Source organism: Cheilinus undulatus, linkage group 1 (assembly GCF_018320785.1).
Source record: "Cheilinus undulatus linkage group 1, ASM1832078v1, whole genome shotgun sequence".
In the NCBI taxonomy this organism is placed as follows: Eukaryota; Metazoa; Chordata; class Actinopteri; order Labriformes; family Labridae; genus Cheilinus; species Cheilinus undulatus.
This window is the reverse complement of record NC_054865.1, coordinates 34,061,433-34,083,593: the sequence shown is the minus strand read 5'-3', so window position 1 is coordinate 34,083,593 and position 22,161 is coordinate 34,061,433. Positions and strand designations below refer to the sequence as shown.

Below are 22,161 nucleotides of genomic sequence, written 5' to 3'. Positions count from 1 at the left end.
GGACGTGAAGAGGTGAAGGGAGACGGGATGGCAGTGCGGACAATAGAGTGGGAATGGTTGGATGCAGATAGAAACTGACTCCAATACCAACATATCTGTAAGAATTTGTCACCATTACTACTTAAAATGTGATATGAGCTATTAATGACATCTGGTACTAGAAACTGTTGACCTCTCACTTGAGTTATTATGTGACATTAACATACAGGAGCATTGTTTTGCAAGCGGAGAGTGCTATGTCAGAAAAACCTTGGCAGAATATGTATGATAACACATGTAATTTAAAATACAGCCATGACTTAAGTTTAGGTATGGTATGGTACGGTATGGTACGGTACGGTACGATATGGTGTGGTATGGTATCATATGGTGTCATATATTGTATAATATTGGTATTTATCATGTCGTATCAGATTGAATTACATCCTATCATATTGGTTTTGTATTGTAGTGTATTGTATTGTATCTTATTATTTGGTATCTTATCGTGTTGTATGCTATCGTATTGGTTTTGTATTCTATCGTATCATATGGTATCATACCATGTTTGGTATCTTTTTGTGTTTTATCATATATTGTATCGTAGTGAACAAAAATCTAAATTTAGATGAAAGGAGATGGAAAAATGATCTCCATCAAAGCAACATAACCAGAAACCTGTGTGCATTGTGCTTTTCAAACCTCACTGGCTGGTTTATTGGCAATGTTTGCACCCAGTTAAACTAATGGGCCTCTCTAAACCTGCATGATTCTCTGAGCCCACAGGACACAGCAGACCTGGTGTAAAGTACATGTGAGAGCAGCTCATCCTCCAGTCTATGAAAGACAAGGTCTTGAATTAATGCCTCCTGTCTGTGCAGACTGTGTCCATTCTCCCATCACCACCACAACCCTCCCTCCCCCAGACACACACACACACACACACACACCCTAATGCAACACCCTGCACTGGGAGCTCGAGGTCTGGGAGCCAGGAATGGAGTGCTGGGGTCCAGAGAACCAGGCTGCATCTGATTGCTTCATTACAGGCCCTTTCATTGACTTGGTTGCACTGAACTGATGAACTGAGGCAGTGGACAAGAGCACATAATAGGAAGAAATGAATTCTTATCACAGCCTTCTCAGGAGGCCACTGGTCCTGGCTGGAGCCAACAGAAGCCATGGCTGAATGGAGAGGAGGGGGCTGTATTTGGGCCTATTCATGAGGCAGAAGCAGGATCGAGACTCAGGACATGATGGAGCTTTAGGATGCTGGATCAGTCCACAAGGGGATGAAACTATAAATCCTTAGAGAGATACATTATTGTAGGCAGCTTGTTTTAATGATTAGTTTGGTGATTAGTGTTTGCTTTCTCCTGGTTACTGACACCCACGGCATAACACTTTTCCAATTGTTTATTCCAGCAGTCCTCCAGAGGCAGACCTCCGCTAGTTAGAGTCCCTGCTTTAGGCCCCATAACAGCACCAAACACCAACCACTGAGATGAATAATTAATTTTCTACCTTATTGGGCCCTCACCCGTAACTCGCCAACCTCAGGCTAATGAGTGAGAAGAGTCTTCTGCAGCGAGGACAATAACGGCGCCCATTATAAAAACAACAGCAACACTAACAACCACAGCCACACATACCATCCAAATGCAAAATGTGGTATAGCTCAGCACCAATTTAGCAGCAGGCATCGGTCTCCATAGGGCAGGGGTTATTAATCCCTGACCATGCGTTAGAGGGGCTACGGACTCCACAACTCTGACCGACCCGCTTATTTCCATACCTTTATGCACAGTCAGCGCTAAACCAAGAGAGGGGTATGCAGAAACCCCCACGTTTTATAAATAAATGCTGCAAATGTGACCCTTACGCCATTAACATAGCTTGTGAAAGTAAAATTTACCTTAAATTATGTGATGTTGTGTCATCATAATGTTCTGCAATGTGCATATATTACATTTGTAGTAAGTGGAGCTTGCTGACGAGCTGATCAGGTAAATACCTACATGCTTGTGCACTCTCCCCCTTCCTCCTCCTCCCACTTCTGCAAAACTTACCCCTTACCTTCCTGTTTGTACCTGTTCTCTTGGCACAAAATGGATGCAGCAAAACTATTTAATTGGCCTCCACTTCAGAATTCAGGGGTATTTGAAAAGTTTCTTTAATAATATCTCTTCTCCTACAGAGCTGTTCTGGACAGGGGAAAAGCACAGTGTGGACATCAAACATTCTTGGTGCTCATCTTAAAGAACTTTTGGCCTCAGTGATTCCTACTGGGCTGTCTTGTATGTTCCCTTTTTTTCCTTTTTTAGGCATTTGGTAAATGTTACAAGAATAGCATCAGACATACTAATCATATTGGTCATTTTAGAAATAGCTGGTCCATGTTTAAGCCACATCATCACTTCCATATTTTCTCTCTCTGCCAGCCTCTTCCTCTCCCTCTCCTGTGGCTGAGCCAAAGATAACTGAGTAGCAGTGTTTGACTGTAATCACTCCAAGTCTCCTTCTCTGGAGAGCTGCGCAGCGGGCAGCACAGTACCACCCCTCTAGGAGCTTTCAGCCCACTTTCACGGTATTAGGACGAGTTCATGACGACTCAGAACAAGGCAAGTTTTAATACAAGCACGCATAAAAAATATATCTTAGGAAATAACAAATGATACTCAGAGTTAAGATGAAATGACCACATTTGGAGATAATTTCAATAAACTTTCATAAAGAATGTAGGGCTGATCCGTCAAGTGTCATTCTGAGACATTTTTGAATTTCAGGTAGAACTGAAAGCCATTCAGCATACTGATTAGTCCTAGATTTTTACAGGGTGCATATACCACTGAGATTAGAAGGATAATCAGTTTAAATGATGCTTGTGTTGGTCCATTGCCTCCCATCATTATCTGGCGCTGAGTCTATTTTGTAATTAAGGCTGTAAGGTGTGCACATAATCAAATAAATAAATAATACAGGCAGAATTATGTGCTAATAAAATAATACATTACAAGAAGTGAATAAAAGAGCAGCTAATTGCATGAGATGAGACTTTTTCATTAGCCTTTTGAGAGGAAATTTCATTATATGCATCACAAGCCATACTGCCAGATGGAATCACTTTTTTATAACTATGCAAATAAGTGTTGTGTTTGGAGAAGTTTGTTGTAGTTTTCACTTAATATAGCGCCAGCCCTTAGCATGTCAAGCAGGGATCACTGATAATGATGAGTCTATAACACTAAGATTAAAACTACACCAGGAATAAAATTGTTATCCACTGTTAAAAAGAACCGGATGCAGTTTGGTCTTGTTTTAAAATGTTAAATTAAAATGTTTCTATTTAAAGAATAAAAATGTTCAATAAAAGTGTCTTTAAAATAAGCTAAAACTAAAGATAAAAAAAGTCCAAATGATAAAAAGAGAAGTCACTTTGAGGTCCTTGTGCAAAGTAGTGCCTCTGCAGCACCTCTTCGGGCCTCCGTACAGCAGTCACTCCTTGCACCAGCTGTAAGTCGTTGCCTTGATTACACATTAAAGGGACATCGATGCAGATAAATTGTAAAAAAAAACACTAAAACCACACTAGAAATGCACTAAACAAACACTTTAAAACCACAAGTAATAAAAATCAAGGCATGATTGATTAAAACTGGCACATTGACAAGTCTTTAATGAGACTGTTTTTAGAGTCGGTCCTTTTTCGGTTACAGCCTTCTTAGGAACTGTTAGGCCAACTCTTAGTGATGATATAAACTAAGAACAAAAAGTAAGGACATTTGTGTTTGGCATATTATTTCTTTATTGAAACAATGCTTCTGGGCAATACATCTTATACAATTGGAAAGCCTGTTTATTTCCCTTTTAAACGGTGCCACATTCGTAAGGAACATGCATTCGTGGGATGAGCAGCAGAGCTGAATATGTGGGTTGTGCCTATGAAAATGTGCCAAATCTTCTCTGCAAATGCCAAATTCTGCTATTGACTCTAGTGTGCTGTTGTTTGGTGGATTGTTTGATTAAAGTCTGAAGAGACAAACCATATTGGCAATTTAACAATTTATCCATTCAACAAACAGCTACAACAGCTTGGCACTTCCTTCTGAATGCTGGTCACACACTGCTGTGGGATGGCGCCTCATTCTTCAACCAGCATTTGTCACAAGTCAGCCACCGTGATTGTGTTGGTCACTCTGGCACAAACAGCACGCCCAAGCTGATCCTACAAGTGTTCAGTGGGGTTGAGGTCAGGACTGCTGGCAGGCCAGTCCATCCTCTCCTCTCCCAAATTCCTGGAGGTAGTCTCTGATAAACCCCACTCTGTGGGGGTGAGCATTGTCATCTTGAAGGATATAGTTCAGTCCCAGACTGTGGAGATATGGGCCACTGGTTGCAGAATCTCATCTTGATATCTCTCTGCATTGAGATTGCCTCCAATGATGCCCAGCCTGGTATAGGGAGATGCCGTCCCACACCATCACACTGCCTCCACCAAAACATGTTATTCTATTGGAGCAGCAATCAGCATAGTGTTCTCTTCATCTTCTCTACACTTTGACTTTATAACACAACTGCTGCAGGCAGATTCCGGACTCATCGCTGAACATAGCAGGTGCCAAAGTGGTTTGACACTGGCCGAGAAGATTTGGCACATTTTTCATGGGTACATCCCACATACTCAGCTACGCTGCTCATCCCACAAATGCATGTTCCTTACGAATGTGACGTCATTTAAAAAATAAATAAACAGGCTTCCCAATGGTGTAACATTTATTGCCAAGAAGCATTGTTACAATAATAACATTATCAACCAAACACAAACTTCCTTACTTTTTGGTTTATTTTTGTGGGAATATGTGTGATGGAGTGTTGCCTTGTCATAACACTGACACATTGATACTTCAAGGTTTCTCAAGTAAATAAAGGCAACTAGTCTTGTCATTTGCTCATAAACTTGGATAATATTAGGGGCGTACTTAGAACATGGCCTTGCAGTATTGATATTCACATTTGTTTGCTTTCTCTGTACCTATTATTGTCAGGAAAACATTAACTTAGTTAAATGCATCTCCAATAATTGCACTGCAAAGTAAGTTTATTATTTTGTACATAATTACAGTGTAAAACAACCTGCCTATTAAGCCTTTAATGGCAGTATTACAGAGAGCAATTACCATTACTTTTCTGCTCGCAAAGAAAATAAAGATTTCTCTAAATGAGAAGGACCCTCTGACTAGTGCTAAGGCTAATTGTGTTCGCTCTTGTACAGACATCTGGTTGTACATCATTTGTAAGGGCTAAAAGCTGATCAGTTAGGACGGCCTTTACAAGCTCTGTCCTATAAGTGTGTGTTTTTGGGACTGCTCTGCTGCCAGGGAGTCTGATAGCTCTTGAATTATTTATCTATCAGGCTGCTGGACGGTAGTCACGGTGACCCGGGCCCCGTATTGGTTGTCTGGCGACATCTCGCTCCAGCAGTAGCCATTAGCAGACAGGGGCAGGGGTGCTAATGAGCAGGGTGCAGCGTGCATGGGACCAGAGAGTTTCTAACCCTCCAACCCTCCATGCTCTCATACAGATAGACCCGCCACACTCGGTAAAGACGCACAAAAGATTTAGAAAGATCTGAGCGCAGAACTTTTTAATTAGGGGGAAAAAACGAGGTTAGAAAAAGAAAAAGATTGAAAAAGAAAGATAGAAACAACCAGCCGTTTTCCTATTAAGGAGAAATGTCAAGCGCGGTGGTGAAGCAATAGTCTGTGTGCATCCCTTTGTTGTCCTCCCTGACATTGAAGGCTAATTTTTCATGGTTATTTGAACTGGAAAATGAAAGAGAGGTTTGCGATTATTTCCTATAAATGACAACACAATTGCATTACGCTTCAGTACAAACACAGAGAGGATATTGCCTTTTCATATTTCATGTGAAAGTAATGGATGGGCTATGCAAAGAGGAACAGAAAGAAAGACAAATGGTGAAAGAAAGCTCCCCATGTTTGATTTGTATTAGAAACCGAATGGATGGAGGTAGCACAAGTTTTTTTTCAATAAGTGGAAGCACTCTCTTGGATGTTTTAAAGTGCCTGTGCAGTGTAATCATTGGATTTCTTTAACAATTAGCTAGGAGCATCCAGCCGGAGTGGTTGTTATAGGAAAAGTTGCCCAGTGTATCCACTGCAATCTCTATTAGACAAATATACTGTACATACAGAGGAAGATCTTACATTGTATGCATGAAGAAATGTGCAGATTTTTTGAGGTAAATAAGATTTTTTTTTTAAAATCAGTCTCCTATCTGCCTCTCTTCTCATCTAAGCTAGTGAGTTAAACTTTAAAAGCACACACACATCAATGATTCCTATATTTTATATTTTAAATAAAATTGATTAGCAAAATTTGTATTCATAACCTTGTCGGATTCTGTTTTATCTGGGTGTACGCTTTCATAAACAAACAGCCGGTCAGACCCTGGGCTTTGGTTGGAGGCGAGGAGGCTGGATGACCATCGAGAAAGATGGCAGCTCAGCCAGCTCTGGAGGGGCATGCTGAGAAATGTGTTTGTGTACTTTAACTTTACAAAGACTGAAGCACTGGCAGGAAAGCCTCTGTTGGCAGGACTCGTGTAAACAGGAGCCATGCGGGAGCCATGAGCCGGACTCCCAACACGCGCCGTGGTAGGCGCTACATACATCCAACCATGGCAACATTGATTTTCTGAGCTAATACCTCCACAGAACAGTCCACAGGCAGATGGATGCACTACAAAGATATGCAAATGGTGCATTCAATAAATCGACAGACAGAGATCTTTTTCAGACAGTCCACTGTACTGGTCTGCGGTGCCTAAAAGGAGAGATAAACAGATAAGTACCTGTTAATGGACACACATACACAAGTGCGAACACTCAGACAAACATGCACACACCTGACTGCCTGTTACCTGGGAAAACTCAGATCAATAATAGAATTTCATGTTAAGCAGAAGCTCTTCAGAAAAGCACATGAATTTAAAGCTCTGGCTCTAGATTTAATATGAAAGTGCTATTTTTAATGTGGCATACCATATTTTTTAATTTTCAAGGTTTCCTTCAAGAAATCTCTTTGCACTATATATCTGGTGTCTAATAACAAAACAAACTGTGGGTATAGTCATATTCAGTACGCTTATTAGTCAGATATGAAACAAAAGCTGCCGGGTGTATGTCATATATAATAGATGTGGGCTGCCTTGTTAAGTCCAGCAGGCTGCATGTGGCTGTGTCTCTGTGGAGGGAGGCTCTGAAGCTCACTATACCTGGTAATTAAAGAGAGTTTGTGGCAAAAGCCAAATATCAGGAGAGATGAGCTATGAACAAAAGAGCTGTGACAGTTTCAGGTTATGTGATTTTTGTGGCCCTTTTTTCGTCAAATGAAAAATCAATACATTTTCCGGGTTATACATATTCAGAGTGTCCACCGTGCTTCCGCCCTGATGGAGAGAGAGGAGGCGGGGGGGGGGGGGGGGGCTTATTGGGGGGAGAGTAGCCTGTTCGTCTGTCATAACTGTACCATCGCATTTTCCAACCCACTGGTGAATATTTCAGAGTTGATGTGATTGCCCTTCATGACAGCAGTGATGCTTTTTTTTTTTTTTTTTTTTTTATCAGACACCCCTTCAGCCACCCCCACCCCACTCTTCCCCCTGTCCGTCAATCCACCCCAATTCTGTTTGGTCCCTTTGAATGGCTGCAAATAGGTGAAGGCATTGTAGTGTGAGCTAGTGGGGGAAAAAAAAGAAAAAGATGCATTAATAAAAGGAGGTTGATTTAAGAGGAGGCAGCATGGCGGGGGGTGGCAGAGAGGCTGAGTGACTCTTTGTGCAGGACAATGTCCCTCAGGCAGAGTAGATGGAAGAGCACTGCCCAGTAATGTTTTTGCCCCCTATACGGGCTTTTAGTCCACCATGCTAGCCGGGAAAAGTACAGCCTGCATTCTCCATTGTGGGACGTAATATGTGTTAGTGAGTGGCCATCATCTCGGACATTCAAGAAAGTCAAAGAAGTGTGCTGTGTTTATGTGTGTGTGTTTGTGTGAGCTGAGGCAGAAGAGTGAGCAGTCCCTGAATGCTCACTCCCTGTGAAGCCACATTAACCCAGATCTTCCTCTCCTTCAAGTAAAACACAAAAAGAAGAATAAGTAGAGCAGCTCTCACTTTATCCACTTTATTTGTAATGTATCTAAACATGCTATTAGCATGAGAAGTCTTTCTAATTAGTGTAATTTCCCAGGAGGTAACACTTAGGGGAAGATATTTAATACATGGTGTTAACAGTTCCCAATTTTCTAAGAATCAAGAGCACAAATTAGCAATCAAATTAGTCAAATGTTGATTTTTTTCTCTTGAAGGATGCCTGTGACTTCTCTGTTTTTGTCTCTGTAGCCTGAAAGCGTCCTTTAAAAATGGCTTGTGAGTTTAAAAGGCAAAGGGGATCAAATTAAGCATTGTGTATTTGACCTGTGGGGCAGTTCTGATGAGCAGGCACTGGCAGGAGGAAAGCTAGTGGAGGAGGGGTCACAGAGATATTGTTCCAAGGCAGTGTGAGCTATCACTGCTGTTTGTGATTAACTCGCTGTTTTAAGTTTTTTTTTAGTTATTAACTGCCCCTAAACCCCCATACCCCCTCCTCTATCCCTCCTCCCTCTTCTTCTCTTCTCCATCCACTCCCCTCCTGCCCTCAGCCCCATGGAGACACAAAGTATTCATTCACGTTTAGATCCTGAGGTCACAGCAGGGCCAGCAGGGAGAGGCCAGCGGATCCCCCCATAGACAGGTCAGGAATCTAACACGTAACGCCAACCAGCAGTGCTGAGGTAGCTTGCTCTTCTTCTTTTCTCTCAAAATGTGCAGGAGTGTGGGAGAGATGGAGGGAGAGAGGAGGAGGAGCAGAAAGGCAGAGACACTATCAGTTTGTGTAGCAGGTCTAGTGTCTTGTATTTTCTTACATATTTCCAAATCTGATTGCTTATTTGTGTTTTTTTCTAAAGTTATATTCATGTTTTAACATGTGTTTGCACTTTTATTCTATATTGCATCTGAAGATGAAACATTTATAAATGAATGCTATATGAATGTCAATGTCAAGATTCTTTGCATTAAGCACGATTAAGATTCACAATTAGAGCACAATTTTTTAAATCATGGTCGACTGCCTGATTTATTTCCTTTCTAAACACTTTAGTTATGCAAGGTCAGCATCTTTCAGCAGTCACAGGGAAGTCCAACACTGCTCCTAATGTCTTATTTTACTTTAACAAACTCACAGACAGCTCAGTAGACTAGTCAAAAGTCATCTGTGCCTTGTTTTATCAAATATTTACCTTTTTACTATGCCCTTTTTCCCTTTTAATCCATACAAAGTGCCTGGTAAAATCCATGTCATAATCTTGAATCTATTTGAAGTGCCATATTTCTTTCAATATAAAAGCAGGTCTGAATCCAAACAGGAAGTCTTAGTTTAGTTAAAAAATCTAGGGATTCACAATATTATCAGCATGATATCAGTATCGGCAGATGTGAACATTTCTGTCTTTATGTACAATATTTTAGCTATAAAAATATGCCTGTATCAGCTTAAAATATTGGCCATACAAACACATAAGGAAGAAGAGTTTTAGGCTGGACCAACAGACCTACATCAGCTAGAATCTTTGTATTTAGTCATCCTCATTTGTTACAATTTGAAGTCTGTTTTAAGGACTGAAATTTTAGGTCTAAACTACATTTAAATATCAGTATTGATATCGGTATCAGCTGTTTTTGTAAATATTGGCACATTGGATATTGGCAAAAATCTAATATCATGCATCCCAACAAAAATCCAAAATTAAACAAAAAATGTTCAAATTGCAAAATTTGGCACTTTTTGGACTTTTTTTCTTTTAAACCGTAAGTTAAATTTTCAGTGGTAAAATTTGTTTCATAATTTTGAATCTATTTGAAGCGCTATATTTATTTCAAAATAGAAGCAGGTTTTGAATCAAAACAGGAAGTCGATTACACTTAGTTTACTGTAAAAATCCTAAATAAAGCTTAAACTTTTCAAATTGAAAAATTTAGAAATTTTAAGGTGGGGAGATAAATCATGATTAACTACAGAATTTCTGAAATGGTTTGACATTAAGATATTTAATTTTTTGGGTGCTGACTAAGGTCAGCGGGTGCCCATATACAGAGGCTATATGCCACCAGTTGCCCGATCAATTCCAATCAAACATTTTATTAAACATTTACGTTTCAACTGTGCCCATTTTCCCTTTTAGTCCATAACAAGTTCCTTTTTCCGTGGTTAAGTTCATGTCATAACCTTTGATCTATGTATAAAAGCAGGTTTGTATCCAAACAGTTTATTAAAGACAGTAGAAAAAAATTAGTATGACACAAAAAACTGTTTTGAATGCAAAGTAGTGGAATTTTAAAATATGATTAAAAGGATTAACTACTGAAATTCTGAGATTAATCTCGATTAAATATTAGGATCTTATGACAGCCCTGCTGTGTATCAGAATGCATGAATGCTTGTCATTCAAATGCTTTTATTTTTGCAAATTTTAACTTGTTTTGTTGTCCAGTGCTCAGTAAGATCAATGGTAAAACCCTGTTGTGGTTTATTTATTGGTCATGAGCTGAAGTCCCTCTTGTCTCAGCCTTTATGGTGGCCATGTTTTGGTTTGTTGTGGTTTTTATGAGAGGTAGCATGTGAGGAGGACGCTTCTGTGAGCGTGCGCGTTGTGTGTGTTGGTGGGGGTTACGAAGGGTGGGAGGGTTTTCCTGTGCTATAAAGGGGGAGGAGGGGGGTGCCTTGCATATGGGGGCACAGAGGTGCTGATATGAGGAGCGGACAATGCATGAAAGCCCTCAGCATGGGTCCTGTGTCTCATTGTCCCATGGTACCCTCCTGTCACTTTCATTTTGCACCCTCTAGTCCGGAGTCAGGCCAACTTTGATATAAGGAAAAGGGGTGCAAGGGATGATGGGGGGAGCAGAAGGGGGATTTTGAAAAAGAAAAAAGTAGGGGAGAAAGATAGAGTCTGTGAAGTGTGAAATAAGATTGCTCTTTATCCAACAGTGCAGCGTTAAAGAAAAGGAAGCTGTCCAGGCCTTGGATAAATCTAGTGTTTGTGTGAAGGGGGGGTGCACACCTCTTTGACATGCAGTGCCATCCTGTGACACCTGGTTAAAATGATAACAACAGCCTCAATAATCATAATGAGAGTAATGAGAGCTTAGACACACACACAGCTCCGGCACAAGAGCCCCGGAGAGAGGCAGAGCTCAACCCTCGCTCCTAGCACTCCAGAGCCGGGGAGAGGGAGACACCCCCGCGCTGGTTCTCCTGGACTCACGAAAAACCGTGAGATAGCAATGAGACAGTGATGTTGACTGAGAAAAGTGTATATGCAACCTTAAGAAGGGCCGACTGTCACCAGTGTTTGAGGAGGACATTCTCAGGTAGGACTGGAATTTTGTACTTTAAGAAAAAGCAGTTATCATCCCGGCAGTGTATTCTGCTGAGGCCGAGCATGCAGGAGGAGGAGCCTGACCTAGTGAAAGATATCTAGAGTGACTATTATTACTTGCTGCTGCTCTTCTCTACAGTCTGGGAAGGAATACTGGAAAGTGCAGTGGTTACCATCAATTATTTATCGGGCCGTTTGTGCTTGTCAGTCTGATTAGCATTACTGTAATCACTGCTCTTCAGGGGAAAAAGGAAGGCCGCTCTCTCTCATCTGAAGGTAATCTTGCCGTTTTCAGTGTCTCATCTTCACCGGACGCCTCTTGCATAGCATCTGCTTTTGTCATCTCCCACATATTTCTTCTCTACCCCCCTCCACCCCCCTCCTCCTTCCTTCTCTGTGTGTTTCTGTCTGTTGCTGCTTTCCCCCACACACCCGCCCTCCCGCACCTCATTAATGTGTGTGAGGGAGCTGCTCTCTCCCAGCTTGTATGGAGTGACACCTATGGGCCAGATTAAGCCTCTGCACTCAGTGGTAAAGCACAAGAGGAGGAGGAAGGCTGCTAAGCGCCTGTGTGCTGCTCCAGTGTGTGCGTTTTTTGTGTGTCTGTGAGATGGTGGATCAGAGAGACCATGGACTGTCCCTGCTGAGTGACTGGCAGAGCAAAGCTGATATTTATATGCTCAGAACAAATGAGTGTAATCTCTGTGTCGGCAATGGGCTTATTCAGCTTGCATGATTAGATTAATGGAACTGTTTCATATCATTGTATTAGGATGGTTAATGAAGACAATTAATTAGAAGACAACCTTCAGGCTATTGTCCTTTACATGTCTCAGATTTGGGTTAGAAATGGCCTGCTGCCATAGCTTTGAGTGTTTCTCCTCATCTATTTCCAGAGTTAATCTATGACTACAATTTTAGTGTCTCTTCCATTTGCATCCTACTCTTAGGCCACTCATGACCTTTCATTAATTATGGCCGGCCTGGCTTTAATCATTCTGTAATACCGTTGGAGATGAGAAGAGGAATAGGCAAATCCATCTGCCACTTAGAGATGTAACGCTGCTCCTGGAATTAAATGTCTGCATTTCTGCATAAATTATGGAAGGGGCTCTGTGTTGTGTGTGCTAAAAGTGTCACACACTTTGATTAAACATCTAAATAAAGAAAACAGGAGGGAGAAAACATATCAGTGATAATGTTTAATATGTGTGCAGGAAGTTGGGGGTGGGTACAGGGAAGCTGAATGGCATTAAAATGTTGCCTGCCTATCACAGTAATGTTAAAGCACAAAGTGTGTATTAATGTGTAGGTGGGGAATTAGTCTCACTACAAGTGTCACGTCGCTAAGAAATGACACCTTGCCCCGTTTTTAAAGGTGAAAAAATTTACCTGGGGATTATTTTGTAATCTGAGCACCTATGCAGCAGTACAGTATCCTAATTCTTGCACAGTTGTGGAGATTTATGCGGGCGGGGAGTTAGATGGGATTGTGTGACTCACTCGGCAGGAGATCTCTGGTTTTTCTGGGAATGTTTTAAGATCCGCCTCACCAGCATGGGATGGGATGGGCCATAATGGATGGAATTCATGGGTTACCTTGGAAACAAAATAGAAACATGGGTTAAAAATAAAAGAAAAAAATGTATTGATGTGTGTGGGATCCAAGGAAGTCTTAGAATGCTTTTTTTTGCTGCTGTCGTTCCTTTAAAATATCTTTATTTAAAGGCACAATCATTGGATTACAGGATCATAATGAGTAAGAAGAACACAGCATACACAGCAGTCACTCTGTTCACACAGCTGTTTCCCACAGCAGCAAGCAGGAAATGGTAGATGTTTCTCTTATCCTGCCAGAAATACAAAGGAGTCTCCCTTTACTTAAATCTTTCTAACCTTAATAACCCAATGTGGATTAGCATGAAGCAACATTTTTGTCTGCCTTAAACAAGAAAAACAGTTATGCCTATAAATAAAAGGAAAATAGTTGCTGCTACATACTCTACATCAGTGCTGATCAACTTGCAGGACCCCTAGATCTCCCCATCCAGCCCCCAAAAGATGATTAAATCCAGGATATGTGAGGAGGAAAAAAAGATGATTGGGTATCTTTTGTCTTAAACCCATACATCATTCAAATTAACCCCAAACTTATCAAGATTGTGAGAGTTTTATCAGGAATGACTTCATGTTCGATCCATTTCATAGAGAAATCCACCATCAGCTATTCTAAGTAAATGTGATACATGATAAACACATCCTGATTAAATCTGCTGTTTTCTGTCAACTCCATGCTCTTGGAGAGGGAGAATCAAAATATAAGACCTGTTCCCTCCATTTGTTTTTCACCAATCAGGACACAGCGTCAAACCTATTGATGGACAACATGGCAGTCCTAGAAATATGTAGATTAAATATTTCTGTGACAGGGACTGATCTATCCGTTAATGCTTAAAAATGACTCACATTTTGAAAGCAGCACTGATACAATAATATGTTATTTGGACCAAATATTTATTTCATTTCAGATAATTTGAAAGTCTGGCCCCCAAAGCGCCTGTCAAAACAAAATTTGGCCCTTGCACAAATGTAGTTGATGACCCCCGCCCTACATTTTTAAGTCTTATGAGAAAAACACATATTTCTGATACACGGGAGGAAGGAAAATTTAAATATTAAAGATAAAAATAACTTTATTAAATAAATTTTTATCTTATTAACACAATTTGTTAGCAGATCTCTGGATAGAGAAAAAGTGAAATGTTTGAAATAAAATTTATAGCAGTGTTTAAAGTGTATCTATGATAATTACACAAAGCTGAGTTAGAGAACATGATGTTGACTGTGTACACAGTGCGTAATATTTCATAAGTGACAGGATAACCAGTGAGTGTAGGGATAATGTAGCATCATAAAAGTGGTTTTGGCTGCGGGTAGTCATGTGGTGAGCTCAGATTGGCTGTGTGATGACTGCAGGGCTGAATACTTGAACAGGATATTTCAGTAGCTGTTGTAGCATTGTCAATACATCAATAGCTCATACAGCCGAGACCTGAACATGAAAGCACTTTCTAAAGAGTATTTAAGTACATTTGCTGAGAATTAGCTGACTGGTGTAATAACTGATAGGGCCTATTGACTGCGGCCTAGTTTACTGTTGTCAAATCAATGCATTTGCATGCAAGTCCCACTACTTTTAAACAAACTTAACAGGCGAAGGGGATGTTCAGGGGGCACTGGAGGGAAATAAACAAGATTGATGCCCTTTTTATTATCTGTTTTGCTATCTTTTCCTCTGTGTGTTACTTACAAATGGCGTTATTGGATATCCATTGTTTGGACTTTGACGCTTCTAAATGGCCTGATGTATCGAGCTGAGGCTTTTAAGGTGGTGACAGGGGATTTCTGCCTTTGACTCGGCGTAAAAATAAAATGAAATGTGGCTCTAAAAGTTTTAAATATTTATGATTTTTTTTTGTAATGGTGAGATAGAGGAAGTGACATGAGGCTGGGGGATGTAAGTAGTCTAGCAGAATGCAGCAGGGGACAGGTCTGTATTATGTGTGCATGTTTGTGTTGGTGTGTGAGAAAGAGAATGTCAAGTATAAGGTCTTTCTCTTGAAGGATACTGCTGCTCACACAATTATTTTTCCATCTGCCCCCTTCAGAGCAGATGTTTGCTTTTTTCCACAGTTTTATGTCCACATTAAACAGAGGAAACCATATTTGTTTCATGGTCATGAATACATGGAGAAAAACAATATATTTGTTCTAAAATATACACTAAAAATGTATGCCTGTAAACCAGTTTGCCAGTAAATATTTTACTCTAATTCCCTCATAAGTCAGATTATTTTCTATATTTCTTGTCAGAATGTCAGAGGGATGATCAGACAGCACAGGACAGAAAGCAGAACGCAGATTCTGCCCTCTTTGTCTGCCAGCCTTGCAACTGTGTGTCAGCATATGTAATTGTTGTGAGCTCCTATAGAAAAAAACGCTGCCGTCCCTTTAAGTGCTTCCACCAATTCTGATGGCGTGGTAATTTACATATCCCGTCCTCCCTCCCCCTTCAGGAGAGCTGAGTGAGGATGTGGAGGCTGCTAGTGAGACCACCACAGACCAGGAGGACCAAACCAAAGACAGAGAAAGTGGGGGGGAGAAGGAGCTCACCAAAGGGACAGGTAAGGCCAATATTTACACCACACACATTAAGGGGAAACATGGGGCCCTGCAGCTGAATGGTGCTATACAACAGGCCTGTTGTTAAATTATATTAAATATATTTAACAAAATATTTAAAGCTTTTAAAGCATTAAGCCCACTCTAAAACTCCCTGAGTCCATTTTTGGTTTTTCAATGCTACTGTTTAATTCTGGCAGAAAATCCTTTCAGACACACTTAGAATAAACTCAATTTAGTGAATATGTTCAGGTGACATGTGACCCATGTTTTGTTTTTGTTCAATAGGTGATGTGAGGAGAGAGGGGCCTGTATGAGCAGGATGTACACACGTGGTAGCACTGCCCCCCTGCTATACTTTGTTACACACAGACAACACGTAGATCTGTAATGTTATCAGAGCAGGAGGATTTTATCTGTATGGCTCTTTATTGACAGGTGGAGGTGGTAAATACTTAAGGGCTGAGCTTACAGTGCAGGGAGGAGCTTTGGGCCTAAACAATGTGTGGTCAAGTGTAGGCTGTATTTTAAGGAAGCATTTAGAGAATTTTTGGAAGAATCTGAGGCTCAGAGCTGAGTCATGTTTTCATATTATGGTATATTTTTTTAAACTTTGGGGGTCTTACACTAAAAGACTTAAAAGCCTTTGTGGAATTCAGATACTTTTACTTCCTGTATGTTTGGCTAATGATGGCATTATCAACCACAAAAAGGGAAACATTTATACAATTTTAATCTTTAACTTTAAATTGGACACATTTTTTTAATTGGGACATTTTTGACACTTTTTGGATGCCACTATAATGCATGTTACATATGATTACAATTTTAGGATAACATCAATGATATTATAGACTGAGGACACAACTAGTTGAGGTCCCTCATAGCAGTCTTAGTTTTCTTAACAAAAAGTGCTACAGCTAATAAAAGTTTTGTATTCTTATTAAAGTAGAACCAATATAGATACTCTCTCTTTTTTAATTTTCTTATTATTTAGAGTTCAAGTATTGAACATCCTTATTTGGTTTACATCATTTCACTCTTCAATCCAATATAGATACTCTTAAAAACTGTTACATAAATCATGGGTATAGTTGATTTTCTTTGAAAATGTCAATCATATTGAAGATTTCTACACTTACCAACACTCTTAAACCAAACAGTAAAAGGTGGTTAAAAAATTTACTCTCTCTCTCTCTGAGTTGATAGAACTCATTTTTTAGTTCTAAGTTAACAATACAAACAATTTAAGTATTTTATGTCATAAAGTGCTAAGTGCTCAAATAATTTGACAATTGTCCCTGAATCTGCATAGTTTTCCTAAGGTGCCTGTGGGCATTGGACACTTTTGCACCATGAGTGAAGTAACTGACTAAGTTAGTGAAGTACTACCTGTGAGGAGAAACCAAATAATGGATGATATAATCAAGACGTGTTTGATATTAGGGGGTTAACCCAAACTTGGGAGGGTCCAGAGGGATGCTTCCCCAGTGAGTTTTTGCTCATCAGGCAGTTCTATGCACTGTTTTCAAGCAATCTTTTGGCCAAAGTTAGATTTGAAACATGAACAAAACTTCTCATTTTTGGGAGAAGATGATGCAGTTCCATCTCAAAAAAGCATCATTTACATGATTACATTTACTTGATTTAAAAACGATTGTTTTCGGAGTCTGACCATCACAACCATTATACTATATTATATATAAATTTTTTTAAAAGAGCATAACAAGCAAAATGTGGGGTTTTGGTTTTTCCAAAATAAAGAAAACATTTATATGTAATACAATGTTCAAACTGTTTTTTATATTGCAGTATAAGCTCTAACATGTAAAATGAAAAAGTTAATTTTATACAGTTTGCCTATATGAATGCAATTTGAACGTCTATTTGTATACTATAGATATTTTCTTTTTTTCTTTATTGATCATATCAGTAAGCAGAAGCAGATTTAGAGTTTTCACCTTTTTTAAGTAAGCTCAACTATTTCTATTTTACAGTGTATAATACAGAGGCTGAATGACCACAGGTGGCATTACTACCCAGTTTTATGCCTGGCATAAAATTTTACTGACATGTGTATAAACTTTATATTTTGGCTTTCATACAGTATAACACATGTGTATCACTTCATCTGATTAGTCCTAAATCTTAAATTGTGCTTTGTTTGTTGATTGTATTCAAGTTCCTGATACCTAAATGTAGATGAAATAGAGTTTAATTTTCCTTTTCATGCTCAGTTTACTTTGTGAGCCTGTGTGTGAAAAACAATAAGACATGTCTGATTCAATAGATTTCTGATAGTGATGACTCTGAACAGTTACAGGCCTGGATGGATGCTTCTCACATGTCTCACTTCTTGTGTTACTGCAGGATGTTTTGATTTACACTAGTCAGGTTAAAAGCTGGAAAACAATCCAGACCTTTTGCATACCTAAGATTTTTTTTTCTTATAAAGTGTAGAAAAAAAACTTCATCACAGTGTTTGAAGCCCAGCCTTTGTAAAATGTCTTTGATATTCGAACTTCTATTTTAAATGAGGCTGAGTTGTTTGTGCTCTTTGAAAGGGCGACACTCTTCTTTGATGGAAGAAATAATGATATGCATGCCTGACTGAATATGGCTAAAAGTATGTTTTAGCACATCAAAATAAAGCACTTTAAAAAGCATTAAAATGAGCTGGCCGATTAATAATTCACTCATACCTGTGGTGCACAGGAAGACGACTCTTCGCATTAGGATTTCTCCTTTTTGAAAGGCATGCAATTTGATACAAGCATATTCAGTTCCTTTCCTCCCCTCTGTCAGTCGCTAATCACCAAATAAGTGTGTTTCTGTGTTTTCACAAAGGAAATATGTGCTTGCATATGAAAAATTTACAGCTTCCCAGCAGCTTATTAGAAACTCTTAGTTAAAAATAGCATGTGCATTAGGGAACCAGGTCTGAGGTTCTGTTTGATGTCAATGAAAAAAGGTGGGTAGGTAGGGTGGGGTGCTGGGTTCAAGGCTGTGTTGTCAGCGAAAGCTCGACAGCTGTAGTTTAATGGAAGGGTCCTTTTTTTGTACTTCAAACTTTTGTGATGATGAATACAATGCCCATTCAGAGCGAGTGCAGAGAAGCTATCTTGTAGGAGAGAAAGCAGGGAAGACCTCACAATGCATTTGGTAAACAGAGGAGTGCTTGTTTGGCTGGTGATTGTCTGAAGATGTTTGTACAGTCGGCACACAGATGGCGTGCATGTAAGAATGTGGTGTATGAGCGTCCTGGCCAACCTGTTATTTATCTGAAAGGTGTTCAGTCTCCCACTGTCTGAGGCGGAGCTGTTTCTGGGGTCCATCATTAGAACTACTGAAGTATTTCTTCTCATCATTGTCATGTAGCTGTTGGAACAGAGCACAACATTGTTCCTTTACAAATGACAGTCACTGTCAGACAGACAGCATTAGTGTGCACAGAAAAAAGGCTTCTTCCTTTTTAAAGCTACTGTCAATCTTATTTTCTCTTTCTTGTTCTGCAGCTCCTCAGTATTCATTAAAATCATTTAGAGGTACATCAGAAGCCTTTGTAAAATGCATATGTATTCAGCATGTCAGCTCCTGAAAGATGCCTTCATTATTGTTGTTTTTTTTATTTATCTCAAAGATAATACTTATATGTTCATGTACAGGCATTCAGGCATATGTTAATGTCATATACCTCCACCTTGCAGGCAGCTGTGGTGCAAGTTTTCATGATTTACAATATAAAGACAAACTGTATATCCTTAGATGGAAATAAAAACCAGTTTAAAAAAAGTGATTAGAAATGAAACACCAAAAATCTTCATATATTTTGTTCATGTTGGCGGTAGCTGTAGTTTAATCAGCCTGCGTGATTAGTAATTCAAAGGGTCATTTTTAATGTTAGCCATGAAATATGTATAAATGGATAGCCGTAAGCCCCTTCCTCTCTCCTCACACCTTCTTCATCAAGCTGAGACAGCAGCGCCTAAAAGAGGAAGGGTTTCAGCTCAGGAGGAGCAGGACGCTCACCTTCATTAAAGCAGGTGGCGTATTTATGCAGCAGCTGAATGTATGGGGATGCAGAATGGAGGAAAACAGAGGAACAAGTGTAGGGTGGTTAGGAACGTTCAAAGAGCAGAGGAAGGAGAGGAACTGTTTATGGACACACTGTGCTTTGACATATTTGGCTTAAATGTATGAGAAAGTTAGAAGGGTGCAGGATTGATGAGGATGAGTGTGAAAGGAATTATTTTTCAGTTTTAGGGCTAGAAGAGGGTAATCCCCTGAAATTGAGCCTGATAATTAATTCTTTCTACAGCTCTTTCTGGACATTCAGACTAGTGCAAAGGTTGGAAAGTATTCTGCAGCCTATGTCAACCACATTCTCAGGTTATTCAATTTACGAGAAACAGACTGACTTAAAAGGGGACAAATACATTTTAAAAACTTAATTCGAAAGAGATGTGATCAATTTAAAGTTATATCACTATCCTGGATGGAATTGTAAACAAAGAATCTACTTTGAAATTTTCACTTCCTTCAAAATCAGAAGTACTTTATTTATCACTAGAGTAAAATTTCAGGGTTACAGCTTTTGTCATAATTGCATGAAGGAGCAATAAAGTATGAAAAAAATAGAAATGAAACAGGACATCTAAATAAGATGAATGTACAAAATAGAAAATATAAACAATAATAGCAAGTGTAAACAGTAATGACAAATATAGATGAGCTAGATATGTGGGGTATCGGGTTCAAGACAGTTTCCGCAAGTATCTTCGACACTCTCTGGATCCCTGTTTCCAATTCTATCCACTGTCCTTCTCTGTGTATAAAAACAACGATGAGTGTTATAGGAAACACACAGGGTTAGCAACACATTTAAATGATGTAAAACCAATAGGAAATGTCATGTCAATATAGACACAAAGAAAAGTATAAATAATAGCAATATGAACAAAATGAGGTGGGAAAACAACAATATGGAATAAGAAATAGGAAATGCAAAAAAACATGAGCAATTAAAACACCAGTGAGCAGTATAAGCATGGGTAAGAATTATAAACAACTAGAAAGTGTATAGAAAACAAAATGTTAACAAGTGAGAAAGAGGAACAGTGATTGGACATTTACTCAAAAAGAGATATCAATGAGAAAATTTATTTTTACTTGTCTTTCTATATTTTAAGTCCTGAATCATGCCATTGTGTTTGATTTTTCCTTTCATATACAATATAACATCAAACAAACATTTGAAGCTGTTCAGAACAACAGAGTCTGTCAGGTTGAGATTCAGGTTACTTTATTTGTACCCGTAGGCAGATATGTTGGCAGCCAGTGAGATTGTAACGTCTATTATGACACACAGGTCACAAGACAGGAGCAACCTGTCTAGGTATATGGTGAGGGTTAGATTGGGTTAAACACAAAAACTGATAATTTTGCCATTACCAGTGTATGAGTTTAATAAATTGAGAGTGATTTAATCTTTATAATGAAACTAATTGGTGCTTTTAGATGCCTTCATTGCTGTCATGCTGCATTTTTTCCTCAATAGAAACATGAAACAGAATATTTAGTGTTTGTATGCAGTGAATGTATTCACTTTCTATGCTGGCTAATTAGCTTCACCTTACATGTTAGTATTGTTCAGGTAAAAGTATGTGGGAGTATTTTGTCATAAATTTGTGAAGCACTAATTAAAGGTGACATGCAGGTTCCAGTTTAGCATTTGATTAGAGGCCGCTTACTGTTACACATTGTTTGTGAATGAAAAGAGCATGCTATAATCCCACCATTATGCCTGAAACATTTTGCTTTCACACTCACATATTTGGCTTGATAAGTGCAATATAAATTTGTAAAGACTATGTTTATACATAATGAAAGATTTTGCTATATGGAAAGAACACCTTAGGCAGAGGTTTTGCTTTGAGTTTTTTTCTTATTGTAGAATTGCACAAATCAATATTTTTTTGAATAAGATAACACATTTTGACATGTAATGCTATAACATATTTATATGACTGCCCAATTTGTTAGCATCTTTCTCTGATGATCAGTGCAGGCTCCCCTGCTCTGAATTCAGCTCAGATTAAAAATAAAAGGTCCAAGCTTTTTTAAATGTGCTGTAGTATTCACATGTGCACATGTAGGTTTGTTTTGTATGCAGGGGAATCAGATGTGGTGTTTTTCACTCTAGCTGCAGGATTTGATCCTTTTAATGAAGATGATTAGCATCCCCTAGACCCAGATTGGTGGCATTGCAGTTTGCTCCTTTTTTATTGTGCTCTATGAACCAAATGTTAAGTTCTCCATATTAGAGTGCAGATATGTATATTAAATATTAGCTATGTTTGGAGTTGAAATTGCACGCTTTTGATTAGTTACAACCAAGTTATTTAAGTTTCACTTCATGTGACTCTAAACAGGGAGATATTCAGTGCAGCAGTGATTTGTGTTTGCTTTTAAACCCTAAGTAGTGTGAGAAATCAGGAGACA

The 22,161-nt window shown here is 39.2% G+C and overlaps 1 protein-coding gene across 4 annotated transcripts in view; it reads left to right on the top strand.

Moving 5' to 3' along the window:
* Positions 1-22,161, top strand: part of zfhx3 (zinc finger homeobox 3) — a 460,260-nt gene that overhangs the window by 411,550 nt on the left and 26,549 nt on the right. For 3 of the 4 annotated variants that reach the window (XM_041786249.1, XM_041786242.1, XM_041786258.1), the window contains one exon: positions 15,555-15,662. The exons of the other annotated variant lie outside the window; for it this stretch is intronic. In XM_041786249.1, coding sequence (XP_041642183.1) covers positions 15,555-15,662 — 108 coding nt within the window. The remainder of the gene's footprint in view (positions 1-15,554; positions 15,663-22,161) is intronic. 4 annotated transcript variants of the gene reach the window in all.